This window comes from Sus scrofa, chromosome 3, assembly GCF_054392235.1.
Source record: "Sus scrofa isolate SSC_HxYL_T2T_F1_AM1 chromosome 3, Sscrofa_HxYL_maternal_Yorkshire_Landrace_v2.0, whole genome shotgun sequence".
Classification (NCBI taxonomy): domain Eukaryota; kingdom Metazoa; phylum Chordata; class Mammalia; order Artiodactyla; family Suidae; genus Sus; species Sus scrofa.
In genome coordinates this window covers 97879583-97902255 of record NC_139385.1, presented here as the reverse complement: position 1 = coordinate 97902255, position 22673 = coordinate 97879583, and the positions used below count along the sequence as shown (strand labels likewise).

General features: G+C 36.7%; 2 protein-coding genes and 1 long non-coding RNA gene across 4 annotated transcripts in view; 2 read left to right on the top strand and 1 right to left on the bottom strand.

Annotated features, from left to right (window-relative positions):
• Window positions 1-11818, top strand: part of CFAP36 (cilia and flagella associated protein 36) — a 30054-nt gene extending 18236 nt beyond the window's left edge. Inside the window, exons 5-10 of one of the 2 annotated variants that reach the window (XR_014839387.1) lie at window positions 529-616; window positions 2341-2392; window positions 3873-6509; window positions 10677-10816; window positions 10999-11148; window positions 11654-11818. Coding sequence is in view for 1 of the 2 variants with exons in the window: in NM_001244775.1 (NP_001231704.1) it covers window positions 529-616; window positions 2341-2392; window positions 6407-6509; window positions 10677-10816; window positions 10999-11148; window positions 11654-11755 (635 nt within the window). In the remaining variant the exon portion in view is untranslated. The remainder of the gene's footprint in view (window positions 1-528; window positions 617-2340; window positions 2393-3872; window positions 6510-10676; window positions 10817-10998; window positions 11149-11653) is intronic. The other variant, NM_001244775.1, reaches the window with a different exon arrangement.
• Window positions 11819-15384: 3566 nt separating this feature from the next.
• The window catches only part of PPP4R3B (protein phosphatase 4 regulatory subunit 3B), a gene marked incomplete at its 5' end in the record, with an annotated part of 58745 nt that continues 51456 nt past the window's right edge, over window positions 15385-22673 (bottom strand). The window contains 2 exon segments of the mRNA NM_001244675.1: window positions 15385-15654; window positions 21574-21776. Coding sequence (NP_001231604.1) covers window positions 15559-15654; window positions 21574-21776 — 299 coding nt within the window. The 3' untranslated portion in view covers window positions 15385-15558.
• LOC146404790 (uncharacterized) lies at window positions 18253-22419 on the top strand. Its single transcript, XR_014841944.1, has 2 exons — window positions 18253-18795; window positions 20280-22419. It is a non-coding gene; the product is annotated as an uncharacterized LOC146404790 (long non-coding RNA).

The window sequence follows — 22673 nt, the reverse complement described above, 5'->3', positions numbered from 1 at the left end:
CAGTGGGTTAAGGATCCAGCCTTGCCATGAGCTGTGGTGTAGGTCACAGATGCAGCTCGGATCCCGCGTTGCTGTGGCTCTGGCATAGGCTGGCAACTACAGCTCCTATTTGACCCCTAGCCTGGGAACCTCCATATGCCGTGGATGCAGACCTCAAAAAGACAAAAAGACAAAAAAAAAAAAAGAAGATAATAGCTTATATTAATTAATATCTATTGTCATATAGTATTGTTGTTATTTATTTATTTTTTTAAGGGCCACAGGTATGGCATATGGAAGTTCCCAGGCTAGGGGTTGAATCAGAGCTGCAGCTGCCGGCCTACCCCACAGCCACAGCAACACCAGATCCTTAACCCACTGAGCAAGGCCAGGGATCAAACCTATGTCCTCGTGGATGCAAGTCAGATTTGTTTCCACTGAGCCAGGATGGGAACTCCTAATTTGTAGTTTTTGATGAAGTAGAGTAGTGAGAAATAAATGTTTTCAGTTGAGTTGATATTCTTTTGTGTGGTCTTTGGTTTTGAACAGGTGTATTACCTGACTGCTTAACAGATGGTTCTGATGTGGTCAGTGACCTTGAACAGGAAGAGATGAAAATCCTGAGGGAAGTTCTTAGGTATGCCTTTTAAATTATTTTTTGAATATATCATTAGTAATATTATATAATGCTCTATAGATGTGCTTTTTACCCCCAGAATACTGTGAACCAGTAAAATATCTAAATTCTGTCCTAAACACCATGAAAATGATTTATCATTTTGTTTGTAACTATGTATATATTACATTTTTTAATGGACAGAAAAAATGATTTTCAGATGACTCATACTAGATCAGCCCAAATGGGAGGGTCTTTCTCCACCCCCACCATGAGAATAGGAAACTAGCCATCAATGGAAACAAGATGCAGTACACCCAGCCTGATGGCTGGAAAGAAGTGTGGTGTCCTGAGCTGAACAGGAGAGTCTGTGGCTTCTAGATCCCAGTATTAGTGGAGGCTCATGCCTGGTGTCTCACAGCAGAAATTTGGACAGTGGGACTCCCCAGACCAAATAGCCAACTCCTTGCTGGTCCCTTTCTTGCCTCAGTTACATGATTCTTAGCCAAACACGGAATGTGCAGCCCACTAAAGGGGATTGTTCCTTGGTCCTTTGGGCCTGTTGTCCCCTGACCCATATGGGAGTTTTAGAAGGGAGGGACAATTGCAGCATCTAATATTTAAATCTATGGGAATGCATAGGTATAAGCCAAAGGATACTGGACACCTGCAGCGACTGTGTCTTGTGTCAGAATGGGGCCTTGGCCTTTGGGAGCCCTGCCTCTGCAGCTGTCTTCACATTTATGACCATCTTCTAGCTTTCTGTAGTCCTCCCACCTACCCAGCTTGTCTCCAGTTCCACAGAAGGAGGAAGGACAGGCAGGATGGTGGATAGGAGAATGGGCCTAGTGAGGGACTATGGAAGGAGCTTTAGGATTTAGTGCTTAATTTTAGGGGATTTGAATGGTTGTGGGGAGGGAAGCAGGTCTGCAGTTGAACCTAGCCCTTTTCCTGCCAGATCTTTCTTTCCGCAGTAGAGGCGCATAGGAGCCTGAGATCACACAGAGTACTTTGAGTTTACAGGTTTGAAGGTTTAAGGATATTTGGTAATAGATTTAGAGGACTTCTAGCGTTTTGACACGTACTGGTTGCTTCTCTTGGTTGATTGGTGGTTTGAAGACTGAGCAGCCTTGTACTTTTTTTTGTTTGTTTGTTTGTTTTTTTTTTGCTTTGTCCTTTTAGATTTTATTTTTTGCAGGCTTTTGAGAGGGGTGTGCTACTGTATAAGCAGTGGCGCTTAATTATGAGCATGTGTGACAGCTGACTTGGCTATTTCCATGAGCAGTTTACAAAAGTTGATAGGGCTTTGGTGTAATGGCATCAGGAGATGCCAGACACCATGGAAAAACTAGAATGAGGGAAGAAATAGATCTCATCAGAAGGATTATAACTGATCTGTCTAAAGAGAGATATCAAAGTCCTTATTAATGGGATTTACCATTCAGATTTGGGTTCAGGATTTGAAACCTCTTGGTCTTCGTTTGTCTGGAGGTCATCCACATTTCTAGAGGAAACCTATTTCCTGTATTTTATGTGACTAACTAAACTGTATTATGCTGTTTATGCCTATGTATGTCTTTCTCAGTTGACTGCAAGCTGCTTTAACAAAGCCTGAATTATTTCCATCTTTGTTTCCAAAATTCGTTGCACATATTATAATCTTAGGTGAGCACATTGCTTGTTGAATATTTGTTCTTTGACCAAAAGAGAAATTTACTTTTCTGCTTTATTTTTGTATATTTCAGAAAATCAAAAGAGGAATATGACCAGGAGGAAGAAAGGAAGAGAAAAAATCAGGTACCTACAAAACATATTAATGTAATAGAAGAATTTAATTGCTGTTATCCCTGAAGTTTACACCTAGGTTTTACTGTTAAAGTTTAAGCTTGGGGGAAGAGAGTATTCATATTTTCTTGGTGATTCTGAGCCTTTAAATTTAACTTTATAACTTTATTCACTTTACAATTCATCCAGTGACCTATCTTTTAAATTCCTAATAAAGAATGAGATTATTCACTCCAAAAAAACTGTAATACCATTCTTGTTTTGGGGAATTCCTTATAGAAATTACACTTAATTTTATGAATAAAAGAAGATTATGAAAAACGTTTTACTTCCCCACTATCCTTGATTCCTTTCCAGTTGCATTTACTACTGAGGGTTCCCTGTAGATTTTAACATTGCCAGCTTGAGGCAGAACATTCCGTTTTACATTTCCTGGCACACTGTTCTTTCATTAAGAACTATTTACACAAAGTGCCTAATCTTTCCTAAGGATAAATTTAAACAGGTATCTGGCTGAGGTGAGGGAAGCTAGCTAATACTTATTTTTGCTTCCCCCCTTTTCTAGCTGCTTCTCTTTCCATGTTTTCCCAAATCTCCCTGAAGGAAGAAGGAAACCTAATAAAAACTAATTTTCAATCACCAGAAAATCATTTTCCTTTTTTTCCTTCAATATACATGCTTGTATCATTCACTATATTTGAAAAATCCTATTTTACTCCAAGGTACCCAATGAAGAGCAGAAGAGAGATCTTTTAGGATTTAGAGGGAATTTATGTATCTTCGAGTAAATCTTCTTTTAGTAAATAGAGGTGAAATTCATAGATATTATTTTTTGAACAGAAACCAGTTCAAAACTGCTATCAGGGGACAGTAGTATTAATCTTCTGACTTATAAGTAGACTGTATCAGGCTTCATGAATAACAATATGTTATGGGGTAAATGGCTTTGTTTAAAATTTAATTTTTTTATTACTTAATTTTATTACATTTATAGGTGTACAAGAATAGGGGTGTATGGTTTTTCTAGACATTTTTTAATGGAAATTTTCAAACATACAAAAGTAGAGTTGATAATAATTTCAGTCTTCATAAACCTATCACTCAGCATATAGACTTAGGATTTAGGTATCCATGAATTACCTAAAAAGTTATGTGTACTTGGATTTTCCTCTGTTTTTAAGGAAAAATGAATTATCACTTAGTTCTTTCCAAGATTTAAATGATTTCTTTGGTTTAAAGATAGTATCCCATTTTAGAAATGGAAATAGAGGTATACCTCAGAGTTGTGAGTTTGGTTCTTGATTGCCATAAAGTGAATATGGCAATAAAGTAATTCACAAAAATATTTTTGTTTCCTAGTGCATATAAAAGGTGTGTTTACACTATACTGTAGCCTGTTAATTGTATGATAGCATTTTGTCAAAAAAAGTACATTCTTTCATTAAAAATTAATTTATTACTAAAAAATGCTAACCATTATTTGATCCTTCAGCGAATTTTGATCTTTTTTACTGATGGAGGACCTTGCCTTGATGTTGATGCCTGCTGACTGATCAAGGTCGTTGCTAAAGACTGGGGTGACTGTAGCAGCTTCTTAAAATAAGGCAACAATGACATTTGACTCTTTCTTTCATGAACAGTCTCACTGGCAGTGCTGTTTGATGAGACTTTACCCAGGGCAGGATTTCCTTCAAAATTGGAGCCAGGAGTTCTCCTGTGGCACAGTGGATTAAGGATCTGGCATTGTTACTGCAGTGCTTGTGTTAATTTGATTCCTGACCTACGAACTTCCAGATGCCACGAACACAGCAAAAAAAAATTGGAGTCAATCTTCTCAAACCTGGCTGCTCCTTTATCAACTAAATTTTTGTAATATTCTAAATCCTTTGTTGTCATTTCAACCATCTTCAGAGTATCTTCTCCAGGAATATATTCCATCTCAAGAAACTACTTTCTTTGCTCATCATAAGAAGCAACTCCTAATCTGTTGAAGTCTTATCGTGAGATTGCAGCAGTTCAGGCACAGTTTCAGGCTCTACTTCTAATTCTGGTTTTCTTACTATTTCCTCCACACCTACAATTACTTCCTCCACACCTACAATTACTTCCTCCACTGAAGTCTTGAACACCTCAAAGTCATTGTCCGTGAGGGTTGTAATCAGTTTCTTTTAAAGTTGATAATGTTGATATTTTGACTTCTTCCCATGAATGATACATGTTCCTTTTTTTTTTTTTTTTTTTTTTTTTTAAATGGCTTCACTCACAGCATATGGAAGTTCCTGGGCCAAGGATTGAATCTGAGCCACAGCTGTGATCTTGCTGCAGCTGCAACAGTGCTGGGTCCTTTAGCCCATTTCACCAGGCTGGGTATCGAACCTGCATGTCTGCAGCTGCCCAAGCCACTGCAGTCAGATTCTTACCCACTGAGCCACAGTGGGAACTTAATGAATGTTCTTAATGGCATCTAGAATCATGATTCCTTTGCAGAAGGTTTTCAATAGACTTTGCTCAGATCCATTAGAGGAATCACTGTCTATGGCAGCTATAGCCTTATAGATGTATTTCTTAAAGAATAAGACTTGAAAGTTGGAGTTCCCATTGTGGCTCAGTGGTTATGAACCTGACTGGTATCCATGAGGATGGGGGTTTGATCCCTGGCCCTGCTCAGTGGGTTAAGGATCTGATGTTGCTGTGAGCTGTGGTGTAGCTTGCAGATGTGGCTTGGGTGGATCTGGCATTGCTGTGTGGTTGTGGCATAGGCCAGCAGCTGCAGCTCCAATTTGACCTTTAGCCTGGGAACTTCCATATACTGCAGACGTGGCGCTAAAAAGTGGCCATACACTATAAAACTAGAGGAAAACATAGGTAAATAACAGCAACATCTTGTTTGATCCACCTCCTAGAATAATGACAATAAAGACACAAATAATCAAACTCAAAAGCTTTTGCACAGCAAAGGAAACCATTAAAAAAATAAAAAGACAACCCACAGAATGGGAGAAAATCTTTGCCAACAATGCAACAGACAAGGACCTAATCTCCAAAATGTACAAACAAGTCATGCAACTCAACAACCCAGTTGAAAAATAGGCAGCAGACCTAAATAGACATTTCTTCTAAGAAGACATACGGATGGCTAACAGGCATACGAAATATGCTCAATATCACTAATTCTTAGAGAAATGCAAGTCAAAACTACAACGAGGTACCACCTCATACCAGTCAGAATGGCTGTCATTAACAAGTCAACAAATAAATGCTGGAGAGGGTGTGAAGAAGCAAGAAATCTTCTCCACTGTTGGTGGGAATGTGAATTGGTACAACCACTATGGAAAACAGTATGGGGGTACCTCAGGAAACTAAATATAGAGCTTCCATATGATCCAGCAATTCCATTGCTGGGCATATATCCAGATAAAACTTTCATTGAAAAAGATACATGTACACCCCTATGTTCATAGCATCACTATTCTCAATAGCCAAGACATGGAAACAACCTAAATGTCCATTGATGAATGGATTAAGAAGATGTGGTACATATATACAATGAAATATTACTCATCCATAAAAAAGACAAACTAATGCCATTTGCAGCAACATGGATGGAACTAGAGACTCTCATACTAAATGAAGTAAGCCAGAAAGAAAGACAAATACCATCTGATATCACTTATTTGTGGAATACTAAAATATGGAACAGATGATCCTATCTAAAAATAAGCAAAGAAAAAACAGAAACAGATCATGGCCAAGAAGAGCAGACTTGGGGTTCCCGGGAAAGGGGAATGGGGATAGAATGGGATGGAGGGCATGGCATATTGGGGGTTTGGAGGATGTAAACTGTTATATTTTTACCTACCTCAAAAAGTAGAAAACAAGTGCTGGAAATGACTTTGGAAAAATCGAATTTCTGGTTTATTATTATACAGTAACTTTAAAAAAATGAGTGTGTTTTAATCCCTTAGGTAGTGAATTATTCAAAATTAATCTTAAATGTTTTTTAAATTGTATTATTTATTCCTGAAGTTATCAGAGGCTAAAACAGAAGAGCCCTCGATGCATGCCAATGAAACTGTAAAAATGAATAATTCCCAAGGGGATGGTGAACACTTTGCACACCCACCCTCAGGTGAGGTTACTTTCTCATACACATTTAACCCTCAAAACCCTGTGAAGGAGTGTTGAATGGCCATTGGCATTTAAAGTTCTTTGTGAATTTAGCTAAAGAGGTTGTCTGTAGGAGATACCCAACTGACAGAGAGGGTGCAGTCCCCAAGTTTCTAAGTGAAGCTTAGAACCCAGACCACCGAGTAAAATTCCTTGAGGGAGCCACCAGCCTTTATGTCTCAGCTGCAGCATCCAAGATACGGTCATATAACATTTGATGGTCTCTCCCTTCACCACAATTACATGGTGTTTATGAGTTAGAAGCTGAATGTTGAAAGATAATATTAATTTGTTTTTCTAGTGAATTAAAACACAATTAGGATGTAAGAGGTAGCCAATTATATCTGGAAGTTTAGTTGGAAACTGTCATTGAAACCAATATTGTTGAGATTCCTCGTGGGAAGTGTTAGTGGATGACCTTGTTCAGTATGCTGCAAATCGTTTTCAGTATACATACTTTGATTTCCTTTATCTGAAAACAAGTAATTTTGAAACAGAACTTTAATCATGATCATAAATTTATTTCCTTTTTATCATGGATTTCTATGTTTTTTAGATACATGTCTTTTTCTCAATTAAAAAAAATAACTGTGAGGTAGATATTATGATCCTTATCTTTCATTATTTTTTTAAAACAAGAAATTCAAGCAAGTTGAGTGATGTGCCCAAAATCATTGAGCTCTTAAGTAACAGTGAAACAGTGACTTACCTTGGTCTTCTGACTCCAAAGCTTGTATTTGTCTACACTTTAGTTTAGAAGATGTTTTATAATTGACATAGAGGGTTTGATGTTTACCCACTATTTTAAGGAACTCTATTCTTTGTTGATAAAACAGTGAGGGATATGAAATGGAAGTAGGTTTATGAAATTACTTGCTTTTTTTCTTCTTAGCAAATCTAATCATTTATTTTTTCATATTCTGCTGGTTATGAGTAGAATATCCTCATTTGAATTATATCTCTGAAAGCAGCTGCTTTAGATTTGTCTGAGCTCTTTTTAAATTTGCTGGCCCAAATTTAACTTTCTTTTTTTATAGACTTAAGTATGTATACTGTTCAGATCTTTGATATAATTTGAATGCATTTGCTTAATCTGGTTCCTTAGCTATTAAGTGAAGCTATAGAAGACTTAATATCAAACCATATGTAACTCAGTTATGCACATTAGTGGCACAGAAACAATGGCAGATCATTTTAAAAGTAATGATTTAAATTTTTAATAATTATTCTATTTTTAATCAATGAGTATATCTGATATTCCAGGAAATCACTTCATATGAAGTGATGGAAGCCCATGATAAAGGCCTAATGTGGGAGGAATTATAAAGGTGTTTGACTTCCTGCTTATCTGTTTGCTCACATCTTTCCCTGGTTCCTGGTAGAAATGGATAGCACCTGTTCTCATGCTAACTCAGAGTTGCCAGTGATGAGATGATTGCTCTTTAAGCTGCAGGGCTTTCTCATTTGCCATTCTTAGAAATCAGAGAAGCTCAGTATTTTGGCCTTAAGTACTTTACTCTCTAGATCTGAATTGGACTGTAAAAGATGTCCATGACCAACAAACTGAAGGCAGGAACTTCCAGACCAGGTGCACGAATTCAATATAAGTGCTTATATGCCTGGGTTTCCCCCTCCTCGAATTGAACTATCTTTTTGCTAGCTCTGTGTTTCCATATTTTGGGGCTAAGCCCACCTCTGTTTAAGGTCACCACCAGGAAGAATGGCATGTTAACTCTATCAGTATATTTTGACCAACTTGTTGAAGCTCCTCTTCATTTCTGTTTAACCTAATTCTGTAGCTCCCTGTCTAGGCTGATTGGAGTGTTAGTGGCAGCCTCACCTCTTCCATGGAACTTCTGTTACTGTTCAACAAGCTTTTCTTCTTCTCATGTCCTTGACACTGCAGTCTACTCACCCCATGCTAAAGTGGTGGTCCTGGGGCAAGGTTCTTGCTCATGCATTGATTCGGGTTTTAATGCTCTGGCAAGATTTTTTTTTTTTTTCTTTTTAGGGCCATACCTGCAGCATATAGAAGTTCTCAGGCTAAGGGTCAAATCGGCACAGCCACACCAGATCTGAGCCATATCTGTGACCTGTGCCTTAGCTTGCAGCAATGCCAGATCCTTAACCCACTGAGCGAGGCAAGAGATTGATCCTGCATCGTCATGGATACTGGTCAGATTCTTTTTTTTTCCCCATTTTTTAAAAATTACTCAAATGAATTTATCACATCTGTAGTTGCATAATGATGATAACAATCTGATTTCACAGGATTTCCATCCCACAGCCCAGGCACATCCCCCCAACCCCCACCCCCCAAACTGTCTCCTCTGGAGACCATAGGTTTTTCAATGTCTGTGAGTCAGCATCTGTTCTGCAAAGAAGTTCCGTCTGTCCTTTTTTCAGATTCCACATGTCAGTGAAAGCATTTGATGTTGGTGTCTCATTGTATGGCTGACTTCACTTAGCATGATAGTTTCTAGGTCCATCCATGTTGCAAAAAATGCTGGTATTTCATTCTTTTTAATGGCTGAGTAATATTCCATTGTGTATATGTACCACATCTTCTTGATCCACTCCTCTGTCGATGGACATTTAGGTTGTTTCCATGTCTTGGCTATTGTAACTAGTGCTGCAATGAACATTGGAGTACATGTGTCTTTGCGAGTCGTGGTTTTCTCTGGATAGATGCCCAGGAGTGGGATTGCTGGATCAAATGGTAGTTCTATTTTTAGTTTTCTGAGGCATCTCCATACTGTTTTCCACAGTGGTTGCACCAATTTACAATCCCACCAACAGTGTACTAGTGTTCCTTTTTCTCCACACCCTCTCCAGCACTTATTATTGTAGACTTTTGGATGATGGCCATTCTGGCTGGTGTAAGGTGGTACCTCAGAGTGGTTTTGATTTGCATCTCTCTAATATTGAGTGACGTTGAACATCTTTTCATGTGTTCTTGGCGATCTGTATGTCTTCTTTGGAGAATTGTCTGTTTAGATCTTCTGCCCATTTTTTGATGGGGTTGTTTGTTTTTTTGGTATGGAGCTGCAGAAGGTGTTTAAATTTTGGAGCTTAATCCCTTGTCAGTCGATTCACTTGCAAAGATTTTCTCCCATTCTGTGGGTTGTCTTTTTGTGTTGTTTAGGGTTTCCTTTGCTGTGCAGAAACTTTGTAGTTTAATTAGATCCCATTTGTTTATTTTTCTTTTTATTGTCAATACTCTGATAGGTGGATCTGAGACTGGTCAGATTCTTAACCACAATGGGAACTCCCTGTACTGGCAAGATTTTTAATCATCTAGAGACAGGAGTACATCATATTCTCTTGTCATGCTTTTAGTTCTTGGGATTATTTTTATGTGAGTCTTTGCTTGTCTCAACTTGCTGTCTTTCATAATCCATGTACTTAGTGAAAATGTTTTATCTTAAAAAGAACTCCACCTGTTGTTATAATAAAAAATAGCTCAGAAAAGCAATTAGCGTGTTAATCCTATCTCTTGGCACAGTTACCAAATAACTGGAAAGTATTAAGTGCTCATGTTATATATCTGCTTCCAAGTTCTACTTTAAAATATTTAAATTTTGTTGAGGTATTGGTAGGTTTATAGTTATCTTCAATATGTAGTACAGAAATATTGATATTATTGGCACTTATTCCTCCAATACAAAAAATGGTAGCTTTACACTTAATTGCTCTGAAAATATAGGGTTACTTAACAATTTTTTCCAGCAAGCAAAAGTTTGAAAGCCAATTACACTATTAGTAAGGGATTTTAGTGTACTGTTTATTTGGCTTATATGGCAACCCTGTATTACATTATAGTGTAGTTTTATTCTTTAGACAAGAGTTTTATCTTTTTCTAGCTATTGTACCTAACAGCAGGAGCTTGGTATTTGTTGAAATGTCATTATTCACAAAAGTGTAGTTAAAGCTTCTTGAGGATAAGAGACCATGTTTATTATTCTCACACAGTGGCACAATGTAGGCATTGAATCAGTGTATATTGGGTGAATGAATGTGAGAAGAAACCCAAGCATTATTAACAGTAGCTGATTTTGGTGAACCTAAAGTAATAACTTAATATTTCTTATAATATTCTTCTAATTGGTTTTTATGTAATTACTACCAGAAGTTAAAGTGCATTTTGCTAATCAGTCAGTACAACCTTTGACAACAAAGCTGGAAATGTTGCCTGAAACTTCTACCCTCCCGAAAAAAGGCCTGAAGATTCCTGGCTTCGAACGTGCAAGCATTGAAGGACCAATAGCAGTAAGTAAAAAACATTACTTTTCAAGAACTGTGACAAAGTTCTAGGAACAAAGAATGTAAACGGCCATACACACTCGGCTCTTGTTATGGTCTTGAATGCAAACTTCTGAATCAGTCAGTGAGTATCTGTGCCACTTATGCAGGCTTGAATTTAAAATAGTTCCTTCTCTTATTTGACTCAGAATTTATCAACACTTGGAACAGAAGAGCTCCGGCAACGAGAACATTATCTAAAGCAGAAGAGAGATAAATTGATGTCCATGAGAAAGGATATGAGGACTAAGCAGATACAAAATTTGGAGGAGAAAGGAACACCTGTTGGCGAGTTAGAGGTATGGTCAGCTCTAGTTTGTCAACATTTGCACATCTACAGGTGGGATTCTCACAGTTAGAATATGAGAAAGCCTTTGATCATTCATGAGTGTTGTTCTGGTAGATCCATCCATATAAACCTCCCTGTTAGTGTAGCACCTGCCAAGTCTTTTCTAGGCAGTGAGATGGTTGTGAAATGAGGATTTTGTGAGGTAGAAATGATAGCCGTTTCATGATTCTTTACTCACCGTGCTCTGAGCACTTAAGGATCAGCAATATTTTACCTGAGTCTTTTGAAATATTTTATCATAGAGCAGCTTCGGTACCCTAGCCAACATCTCCATCCAGGTTTCCCCGTGAATTTTACAAAGAAGAGACTTAGGGAACTCAGCCCACGTTCCCTATTTTAAAGAAAAATATTATTGAATGCTCTAATATTTATTCAAGGTAGTTATGTTAGGAATATTAGACAAACCCACCGATCTTATATACTGTAGCCAACTTTTTTCTTTCATTTTTTTTAAGGAAATGACAGAGAAACCAGAAATGACAGCAGAGGAGAAGCAAACATTACTAAAGAGGAGATTGCTTGCAGAGAAACTTAAAGAAGAAGTTATTAATAAGTAATTTTAAGAACACTTTAGGAAAGCAGGTCAAAATTTCTTAAAAATAAATTATTTAATCCTTAAACTGAGCCTGTTTCAAATCCTTGTGCTTGTAAATACAAATATAAACTATTACTTTATTAAACACTTGAGGTAATGGGCGATGGGAAAGGCAGTTATTTATGCTGATCAGTAAAAATTTTTTTTTGTCTTTTGTCTTTTTAGGGCTGCACCCACAGCATGTGGAGGTTCCAGGCTAGGGGTCTAGTTGGAGCTGTTGCTGCCAGCCTATGCCACAGCCACAGCAAGGCCAGATCCGAGCCACGTCTGTGACCTACACCACAGCTCATGGCAACGCCCGATTGTTAACCCACTGAGCGAGGCCAGGGATCAAACCCGCAACCTCATGGTCCCTAGTCGTATTCGTTTCCACTGCGCCACAATGGGAACTCCAGTAAAAATTTTTGAATGATGTTCTCTGCAAGAAGGTATAGAAAGCTAATTGATAGTGCATTCATTCCCTCATTGTTGTGCTAAGCATTTTGCTGTGTTCTAAGGACACAGTAGTCAAGTAGGTAAGAGTTCCTGCTGGTGGAGAACAAAGTGTTGAAATGAAAAAGTGCAATACTATAAACAGGGTGCTACAGCTCTAAGTATGTCTGGGGTCTCAACAGAATGAGGGGAAAGGGTTATTAATACATGGAACCGGAGATAGATGGGACTTGCAAGACCTGTAGGGAATGTGAGAGTTTAAAAAATTTTATGACTGTGGGAGGTCACTAGAGAAGTCTTAAAGCAGGGAAGTTGCATGATCAAAATATTCATTTGAAAAACATGCATGGGTGCTGTGTGGAGACTCTTCAGTGAGTTAAGAGTAGTTGTGGGTGACCAGGCATAGGATAATCAATCTAATGAAGAGTGGTAATCTTGAGCAGTATTAAAATAGACTTTAGCATCCTACATTTTAGGCAGGAGCAAATAGAACTTCAAAAATACACGTGGGGGATATATTTTCTTTTTAGAAAAGCTACTGTTAAAACAGAAAAAGGAACAATTGACTAAGCCTGTTGAGAATTTTGCCACGGGTCTTTTGTATGTGAAGCAATCTTGGATGGTGTTCTGTAGTTCATTTGCTAAAAGATAATTGGAAATAGGAGAGAAAACTTCCTTTCAGAAACTTCCTGTGTTGTGTCATCCTTTAAACACTTTCCTAGTTACCCACTCCTGAGGTTTATTTTACTTCTAAATTACTTTAGTTTCCAACCTTCATCATGTCACATTTTCATCACTCAGATGGACAAAATGAAAAATTAGTGATTAAAACACAGAAATTTGTTTCATATAGCTTTTTATTAAAAATAGTATATCAGATACATGTTTACAGATAAAATTTTAAGACAACCTCAGGCATACAAACATGGGCTCTGGCTTGCTTCACTGAGTGAAGAAAAAGATATAAAAATCTTCATTTGCTTGATATGCCTGAGGGTAGTCGTTTAAGACAGCAGCTAACATGGGTAATCTTAATAGTTATTTTCTCAAGGGATATTTTAAGTCATGTTCTCATATGTGGGTGAGCATATGTACCATGAAATGCATTATCCTGTAATTCAACAAAACATTCATATCTCTGCTATAAGAAAAGATTTCTTTGATGATGATTTAAATGTTTAAGACTTGTGGCATTTCTTCAGAAATGAAAATTAAAGAAACTAAAGCTATAAAGAAAGATAATACTTCCTACTGGTACTTAAAGTTATTTAATCAGGAAGAGTCAAGAGTAAGTAGGGAAATGCTTCAGGACTGGACTTCTTCGATTCCAAGAGGAAATTTAGTAAGAACTAAGAGTGAAGGGGCTTGATAAAATTGGCTTCAAAGAAAACATATTCATATGGTAACTTTGCTGACCTTGGTTTAAATTATCCTGAGTCACTTGCCTTTATGAGGTGGACTGTCTTTTTCATTATAGATGTGTCTTTAATCAAAGAGGTGATAATAGCCCCATGCTGTGATGCTTTGGTGCTAGTAGTGTCGGTGATATTAAATGTGCAGTTGACCATTGTTTGTTTAGAATTCTTTCATTCAGATTGGTGTATGACACAGTGGCGTATAATAAATATCTTATGTAATAAAATTAATAGCTTTTAAAAGATAATGTAAAATGGACGTATCTCAAAATGGAGTTAACTTGTATTTACAACAAACCAAAAAAACCAACAACCACAGAATTACAGGGTCACATTTTAATTCCTGAATTTTACAGTTGAGCATTAATATCACCACATGTATACAAATGGTGTAAAACAAGTACAGTGGTATTTTTAATACAAAATAAACATCTGTTTTATGGAAAAACTATACTTCATATCTACACAGACAGCCCATCTTTTCCAAACAATAGCCAAAATTAAAATTAACTACAAAACCTCCAAAACAGGGGAAACTGCTTCAGTTTAAGCTATTCCAGGAAAAATGGACCCATAACACATTACAAAGGTGATCTGAAGATTGTAGCTGGAATTACTATTTTTAGATTTTTTTTTTTCCCAATGCATTAAATTGTACTTTGGGGGATTTTTTTCTCACTTCAGTATGATCTCAGATCATAGATGAGCAAACTAACATTAAAATATTTACAGTTAACTTGCTGTTCTAAAAATAAAACTTAACTGTTTGCCTCAGTTTATTATTTTAAATTCATTTACGTACATGGAATGTGCTTTTATTCTTTAAAAAAAAAAAAAAAAAAAAGCAGCTTTCATATTACACCCCTGTCTATGGAAAAGCTTGATGTGCTGCATACGACTCTGACATTGAAGTAATTTCTTGGACCAAAATGGCATGTAGGTAATTAAATGCCACTTAATTCAGCACTATTCTTTGTATGTTAGTCTTTATAAATTATACTTTAAAACTTGACTGGAGCTCTGGAGAGGGAGACAACTTTACTAACAAAGCAGAAAGTGACTTCAAAGTTATCTTTCACAAAAGATTGTACTGGTAGGCTGTTGAAAACATTCTCTTCAATCCACTCCCATTTCTAGAGAAAATCATTTTGGAATACCACTATACTGATTCTTGGCATCTGTTACCTCTAAAAGTGCTGATTTTAAGGTTGTACTAACAAAACTGTCCATTCTGAATCCACCTTGTTTTCATCAAATACACATGAAATTTCCTGGTATAGAAACTCAACATGTGCTGTCTGTATTAGTGGGTGTATTTTCCTCCAACTACCAATAAGGCTGAATTTCCTGTTAAATCTTCAAAGAAATGGTCCCAACAGCTTAACTTCATTTTTTATGATATTTGAATTTGTTTTCCATAAAAATTTCTTAAAAAGAGGCAACTGATTAAAAGAACAACATGGCCAGCACCATTATACAAGTAATGTTTTTGGGTTTGCAACTGAAGTTTTATAATTGTTTCTAGATCAGAAACCCCACTGGAGCAACCGTGCATTAATATTATTTTATCAACTTTGTCCCTCCCCCAAACCGTCCCAAAACCTGAGAGATTCCCTGCTGAGAAGCTACTTCCCAGGTTCTGGTTACTAACTTTTTTTTTTGACAGCCTGAAAGACAAACCCCTTAATTACTAGCAAGCGATCAAGTTCCTGGGAAAACTGTTTGTGGGTTGTTTTTTTTGTCTTTTTTTTTTTTTTTTTACAGAACTAAACTCTCCTAGCTGATATACTGAGTGTCTTTTGCTACACCTTGTATATTTATAAGTTCAAGTGAGAGAGCTTTCTGATTCAGATTTTTAGCTCATCGAACAGTTGCAGCATTTGGTAAGACCACATGTTGAGGGTCCCTAGCAAATATTTTATGAGCCAAGACGAGGTCTTTTCCTGGGAGATGTTTCTTCTTCTTCATCTTCCTCTTCATCATCTGGATAATCCACTAAACCAACCAAACTTCCCTATTGAAGAATAAAACAAGATTTTTTAAAAACACATGTAACTTAAAAGAAAAAAAGCTTATTTGTATAAATGCAGTCACTTTTAAAGATAATAGAAATCATTTTTCTAAACCACATACATCTGAAACATGTATTTGAATTTGATAAACTTCTTGGAATTATGAATATTTAGTACAAGTGATGGCATTCTTAGTTACCCCTCAAATTTTTTATTTGGCTTTTGGATTCTTAATGAAACCTCACAATTCAGCAAAATTTCACAGTCCAAAATTTCATTTCTATCTGCAAACAGAAGGATTTACAAAGAATCATGGCATTTGGAGCTGGAAGACTTTGGAGATGCACTTGGTCATTTCTTTAACCTTAAACTAGAGAGGATAGCCAGCCAATGAATGACAAGAGGTCTCCTTTGAGTCTCTGTTCATCATGTATGTATTTCATCACTAAATACACATCATTATTTTTGTTCTGCTTTTGAATAGTTTAAAACAGCTGTTAATAAACACATGAAATAGTTACTAAAACCTAATGACTAAAATATTTAGGGCTAGCTCTTTATAACCAAAAGAAAAGGATGAGGTATTTCAGGTGTTTGGCCTTTTATGAGTAATGGACCCCTTTCAAAATTTGATTAAAGCTCTGGACACTTTATGCAGAAAATTACACAAGCTCAGGTTTGCATTTCATGGGACTGAACCAATCCCATGAAATTTATACACATAACCTACAGGTTAAGAGAGCTACTATAAACACTGCATCTAGTTCAAACCCTTAAGACCTCTGGAAGATAAGAAAATATAATTGAAATAAATCCTATTTCTTCAGACCTAAAGAAACCTGGCATCTGGCATACAGTTTCCAGAATATAAATGAAAGATTGTATTACATAAAAAAAGGCTCTGAGCAGCTAGAAAGAGTTATCAGAAAGTCTGTGAACCAAAAACAACTCTTTTACTTAGGTGAGAATCTTTCTGCTTCTTTCTCAGCTTAATAACACACAAATCTTTAAGTCTGACAAGCAAGAGGCAGTATGGCTAAAATGAAAACATGCAAAGTATGTGGCACAGTGCTTGGTATGTAGTTACTACTCAGTAACTTCTATTAGCTGCTATTACTAGTATAATTATTAATTGTTGTTTGTTTTTTAAGCCAAACACTTTGGATGAGAGGAAGACATAGTATAAAAAGGCACGTGGTCTGATATTCACACAGATAACAGCAAATTATTGAGAAAACTTTAAATTTTTCTCAGGATTATCTATCATAATGTACTAACATTTCAGTTCTAAATGATTAACAGTTAAAATATTTTTTTCTTTTTTTTTGCTTTTTAAGACCGTACCTGCGGCATATGAAAGTTCCCATGCTAGGGTTGAATCAAAGCTGAAGATGCATGCCTATATCAAAGTCACAGCAACGCAGGATCCCAGCCTCTTCTGCAACCTACACCAGAGCTCACAGCAACGCCATATCCTTAACCCACTGAGAAAGGCCAGGGATCAAACCCTCGTCCTCATGGATACTAGTTGGGTTTATTACCTCTAAGCCATGATGGAAACTCCTAAATGCATTATTTTTAAACAAAATCAGCTTTCAATGTAAGTATACAGAGTTTTATTTCACTGTTTTAAACTCGAGTATTCATGGCACAGATATACCACCACAGAGTTAAATTCCTTTTTGGACATTCAGATTGCTTTCCCAGGGATTATATTCTCTTTTTTGTTTCTGATAATATGTCAATAAAACAAAACTTTCAGGAAAGGAGAAAACAGATTAAAACTTAAAGGCATTTTTGGAAAAAAAATCAGAGGCAAAACCACTCATTTCTATCAGACAATAAAGTCAGGAATGAAGTATTAGTGAAGGGAAATGGGATTGAAAATCAAACTGCTATTTCTTATCCCCATAAAGGACTAGGAAGTAAGGGCACAAACATTCTGGGGAAAGCAGGGAAATTAACAGGCAAGTCAATGAAACAAGACAACTGAGTCCTCAATTCTACAATTCATCCTCCTACCCCATGTCCACCCCTCCAGGAGATTCCTGCTCCTCCACCACTGCTAGCCATAAAGAAAAAGAACCAGAAAGGCTCTCTACTTCAAGATTTCAGGCACAGTAAAGGGCAGGGTTGAAAAGGGAAGAATAAATTCTGCATAATGAGCAGAGACACTTCCACCTCCACTCTAAGGTCTCTTTCCTACCCAAGCTCTCAGAACACCAACAGGTAAGCTTATATTCAGCAGGCGTAGTAGACCAGGCCTGTAAAAGCTAGGTGCTCCACCAGGGGTAAAAAAAAAAAAAAAAAAAAGCAAAACCCAAACTGCTAATACTTCATTAAAAAAGAAGGACATGTGCTTTAGTCCTTTACACGAAGTCAATACCAATAGGCGTTGCTCATTTTTTAACTGCCTTATTTTAAAAATTGAGACATAATTCACAAACCACAAAGTTCATCCTTGTTACTATTCAGTGGTTTTGGTATATTCCCAAAGTTGTGTGATCATCTCCACCAATTCCAGAATATTTTCATCAATAACCCCTGCCTCTGAAAAAATCATACCCATGAAGTCATTTCCCATTCTTCTCTCCTCCCAGCTCTTGGCAACCACAAATCTATTTTGCTTCTGTACATTTACTATTTATTGTGTAAGAATTCTGGACAATTCTTACACAATATGTGGCCTTTTGTGTTTGGCTTATTTCAGTTACCACAATGTTTTCAGGGTTCATCTATGCTGTAGCATGTATCAGTACTTCATTTCTTTTCCTTGTTTTGACCAAATAATATTCAATGTTAATGGATATATTTTGTTTATCTGCTCATCAGGTGATGGACATCTATGTTGTTCCCACTTTTTGACTATTATGAATAATGCTATTAATATTCATGTATAAGTTTTAGTGGAGACATATTTTCAGTTCTCTTGGGTATATACGTAGGAGTAGAATTTAACTCTTCTGAGGAAATGCCAGATAGTATTCCAATGCTGCCGCACCATTTTACATTCCCATCAGTAATGTATGAGGGTTGCAATTTCTCACCAACATATATTTTTGACCATGCATTTTATTGTTTTTATTTTTTATTTTTTTTTTAGCTTTTTGCCATGTCTTGGGCTGCTCCTGCGGCATATGGAGGTTCCCAGGCTAGGGGTTGAATTGGAGCTGTAGCTGCCAGCCTACGACAGAGCCACAGCAACGCGGGATCTGAGCCGCATCTGCAACCTACACCACAGCTCACGGCAGTGCCGGATCCTTAACCCACTGAGCAAGGGCAGGGACTGAACCCGCAACCTCATGGTTCCTAGTCGGATTCGTTAACCATTGCGCCACGATGGGAACTCCTGACTTGCGTTTTTCTAAAATGATGCAGACCATTGTGTCCAGTGCTTACACAGCCCATTTGTATATCTTCTTTGGAGAAAAATCTATTCAAACACCCATTTTATTTATGTATTTATGTATTTGTATGTGTGTATTTTTTTTTTTCTCCCCCTTTTTAGGGCTGCACATGCAGCATATGGAAGTTCCCAGGCTAGGGTTGAACCAGAGCTGCAGATGCTGGCCACAGCAATACAGGATCCAAGCCACATCTGCGACATACACCACAGATCGCGGCAATGTGGGATCCTTTAATCAACTGAGCCTGAGATCGAACCCACATCTTCACGGATACTAGTCAGGTTCTTAACCTGTTGAGCCACAATGGAAATTCCTCAAACACCCATTTAGAAACCAAGTTGTCATGCTGTGGTGTAAGAGTTCTTTATATATTCTGGATATCAGTCCCTTATAAGAAGAGTGGCGAAAGGAAGTAGGGTGATGGCAGGGGCGGCCTTAATAGCTGTGCAGCAAGTCTAGAGAGCAACCAATCTAGGCTGGGACAAGATAGGAGACTCAAGAAAGAGGTATCCAGGGAGCAGACTATGTGGAAACTAACCTGAGAGGTACTCAAAGAATTAGCAAGAAGCAAATAATTGTTGCAACAAAGGAAAAAATGCTGGCAATTATTTACTCTAGAAAAAGAGAAAAATTACCAAGAAAAATACAGTAGAGAAAAAAGAAGCAGGAAAAAAATTAATGAAGAATATTTATATTGTGATTATAGCTATAAAATTATCAAATATTGTTTTAACCAAAAATTGTGATACAGAGTAACAAGGGTGAGGACATGGTAAGGAATGGTAAACAATATGGCAATATGAGCATATTATTTAGAAATCAACAGCTAGAAGAGTTCCAAGCTTTCTCTATGGAAAAGAGGACTGATTTTTTTCTGACACTTTTAATAATATCTGCCTTTTAAAAGTTACATATTACTTTTTTAAAAAAGAAAAGCTAATATATATTGGGAATGTGCCAGTGTCCCTAGCTTTTTACCTTCATTAAGTAATTTAATGTTCACAAGAAACTTATAAGGTAGGTGCTATTTTATCCCTGTTTTAAAATGACAAAACTGGGTTCTTGTCATGGCTTAGCGGAAATGAATCTGACTAGCATAAATGAGGACATAGGTTTGATTCCTGTCCTCACTCATTGGGTTAAGGATCTGATGTGGCTGTGGCGTAAGCCAGTGGCTATAGCTCCGATTTGACCCCTAGCCTGGGAACCTCCAAATGCAGTGGGTGCGTTCCTAAAAAGACAAAAAATAAGAAAACTAAGGCTCAGAGAGATTAATTTACTCAAGGTCACACAGCTAGAAAGAGGCAGAGCCAAGATTTGAACCCAAACAATATCAACTCCACGAATATCCTTAATATAGTATCAAAATATTATTCTATCAAAAAGTGAAAATTTAAAAATTTCTAGCTCAATAACAAACTATTTCACATACAGTAGAATCCCTCTGAAAATGCTACTTCTGTGATCTTTAGTCAAGAGCCCATCTTGTATTTTATATTTACTAAAAAATAAACTAGACTTGTATGTTATGTTCAAAACAAGAAGCATCACTTCAGTTAGGTTTCTTATTACAGCATTTCCCTTTTCTTGTCCTTCCACCTTTATACTAAGTTGTTCTACATTTATGCCTTTTTATTTTAAGATACTCCTTTTTTGAGGAAAAGGATATATTACATAAAATAATAATGTAAATGAAAGAAAAAGTTTTACATAACATTTAAACTTGTTTACATAAAAAAGTAACCAATGGGAAATATACTTGCTATTTGAATGACAAAAAGGTTAATATTCCTAACCCAAGACTCACTCATATTAAAAAAACACATACACCAATTTTTATAAAGGATATGAACAATTTACAGAAAAGCAATTTCAAAAGGTTAATATTCAACCTTACTACTAACATATGACACAATAGGAATGAGATATATATTGTCTCCTCTTCCTAACTGGTAAAGATAAAAATAATTATAACACTGCCAAAGCTGCACTGAGCCAAGGATATTCATACAATGCTTATGGTAATATTAACTGGTAAAGTTTTTCTAGAGAGGAATTTCACAATATGTGTGAAAACATTCTTCTACTCATCTATCCAAGAATATAATTTTAAATGCAACAACATTAGCAGTCACTGAGCTGTCAGAATCAACTTATGTGCTCCAAAATACTGGTGTGGGGAGAGGATGCTTACAAATACTATGATACAGCTAAATAAAATGAAATTTTACAATCAACAATGTTTTAACAACATAGAAAAATATGACAAATAAAAGCAAATAAAAGCAGGATACAAAATGTGCTTATAGAGAACAATTTTATGTCAGATAAACCTACATATCTTAAGAAAAATCAATCAAATGTTAGCAATCATGTTCTCTGCTGACAAGGTGTACAACTCTTTTCTTCTTTGAAAGTTATTTTTATTATCCAAATTTTCTTTGGAAAACATTAATATTTTTACAGACAGAAAAAGCAAAGTTTGTTTGTGTGTAGTAGAGCAGTTTCACATACCTTGGTGGCTGTTACTGTCGTAGCTAAGTTTGTTGTTTTGGAAGAGGATCCATTAGAACTTGCTGGTGGTGACTGAGCCACTACAGATTTACTGTTTGTACTGTTTGTTCCATTAGCAGCACTGGTGGAGTGGGAGAAAGTAAATTTGAAGCCACCAGAAGATGTCCTTTTGGGAAGGTTTTCCTTGTCTTCACTTTCTTTTGCTAAGGCAAATGTAAAAAATTTGAATCTTTATCTATAAATATTGCTAAGTCAAAGCATCTGAAAAGAACAGTTTCTTAAAAAACTTATAAAATACTGCCTCTGCTTTTTTCTAAGAGCTAGAAGGGTAGAGTATGTTGTGCATGGGTCTTTATTAGCTGGAGTTTTAGAAATACCAGGATTAGAAAAAACTGTAAGAATCATATAACAGATCAGTCATCCCATGCTAGAACTCTATACTGGAAGACCCTTCCAAAGACTTACCAGCTGTCTGACTCTTCCTTTTATTGTCCCTCCAGCAGGCTCTACTCACTGACTTCCATACTCACCGTGAAAACCTAATAATCTCTTCAACAAATCAATATTTCAAATACCTAAATGAATAACTATGATCATGTTTATCAGTTATTTATTTTCTGAATATTCCAGGTCCTTTTATCTGTTTCCTTTATGACATAGGTGTCTACTCTCCTTTAACATCTGGCTGCTACTTAAATCTTTTTTTTTTTTTTTTGTCTTTTGTCTTTGTTGTTGTTGTTGTTTGTTGTTGCTATTTCTTGGGCCGCTCCCGCGGCATATGGAGGTTCCCAGGCTAGAGGTCGAATCGGAGCTGTAGCCGCCGGCCTACGCCAGAGCCACAGCAACGCGGGATCCGAGCCGCGTCTGCAACCTACACCACAGCTCACGGCAACGCCGGATAGTTAACCCACTGAGCAAGGCCAGGGACCGAACCTGCAACCTCATGGTTCCTAGTCGGATTCGTTAACCACTGCGCCACGATGGGAACTCCAAATCTTTTTTTTTTTAAAGAATTTGTTAATTTTAAAATGATTAAATATTAACATAAGTAACATTTTTAATGATAAAAAATTTTCCAAAATGTAAAAAACGGAATAAAA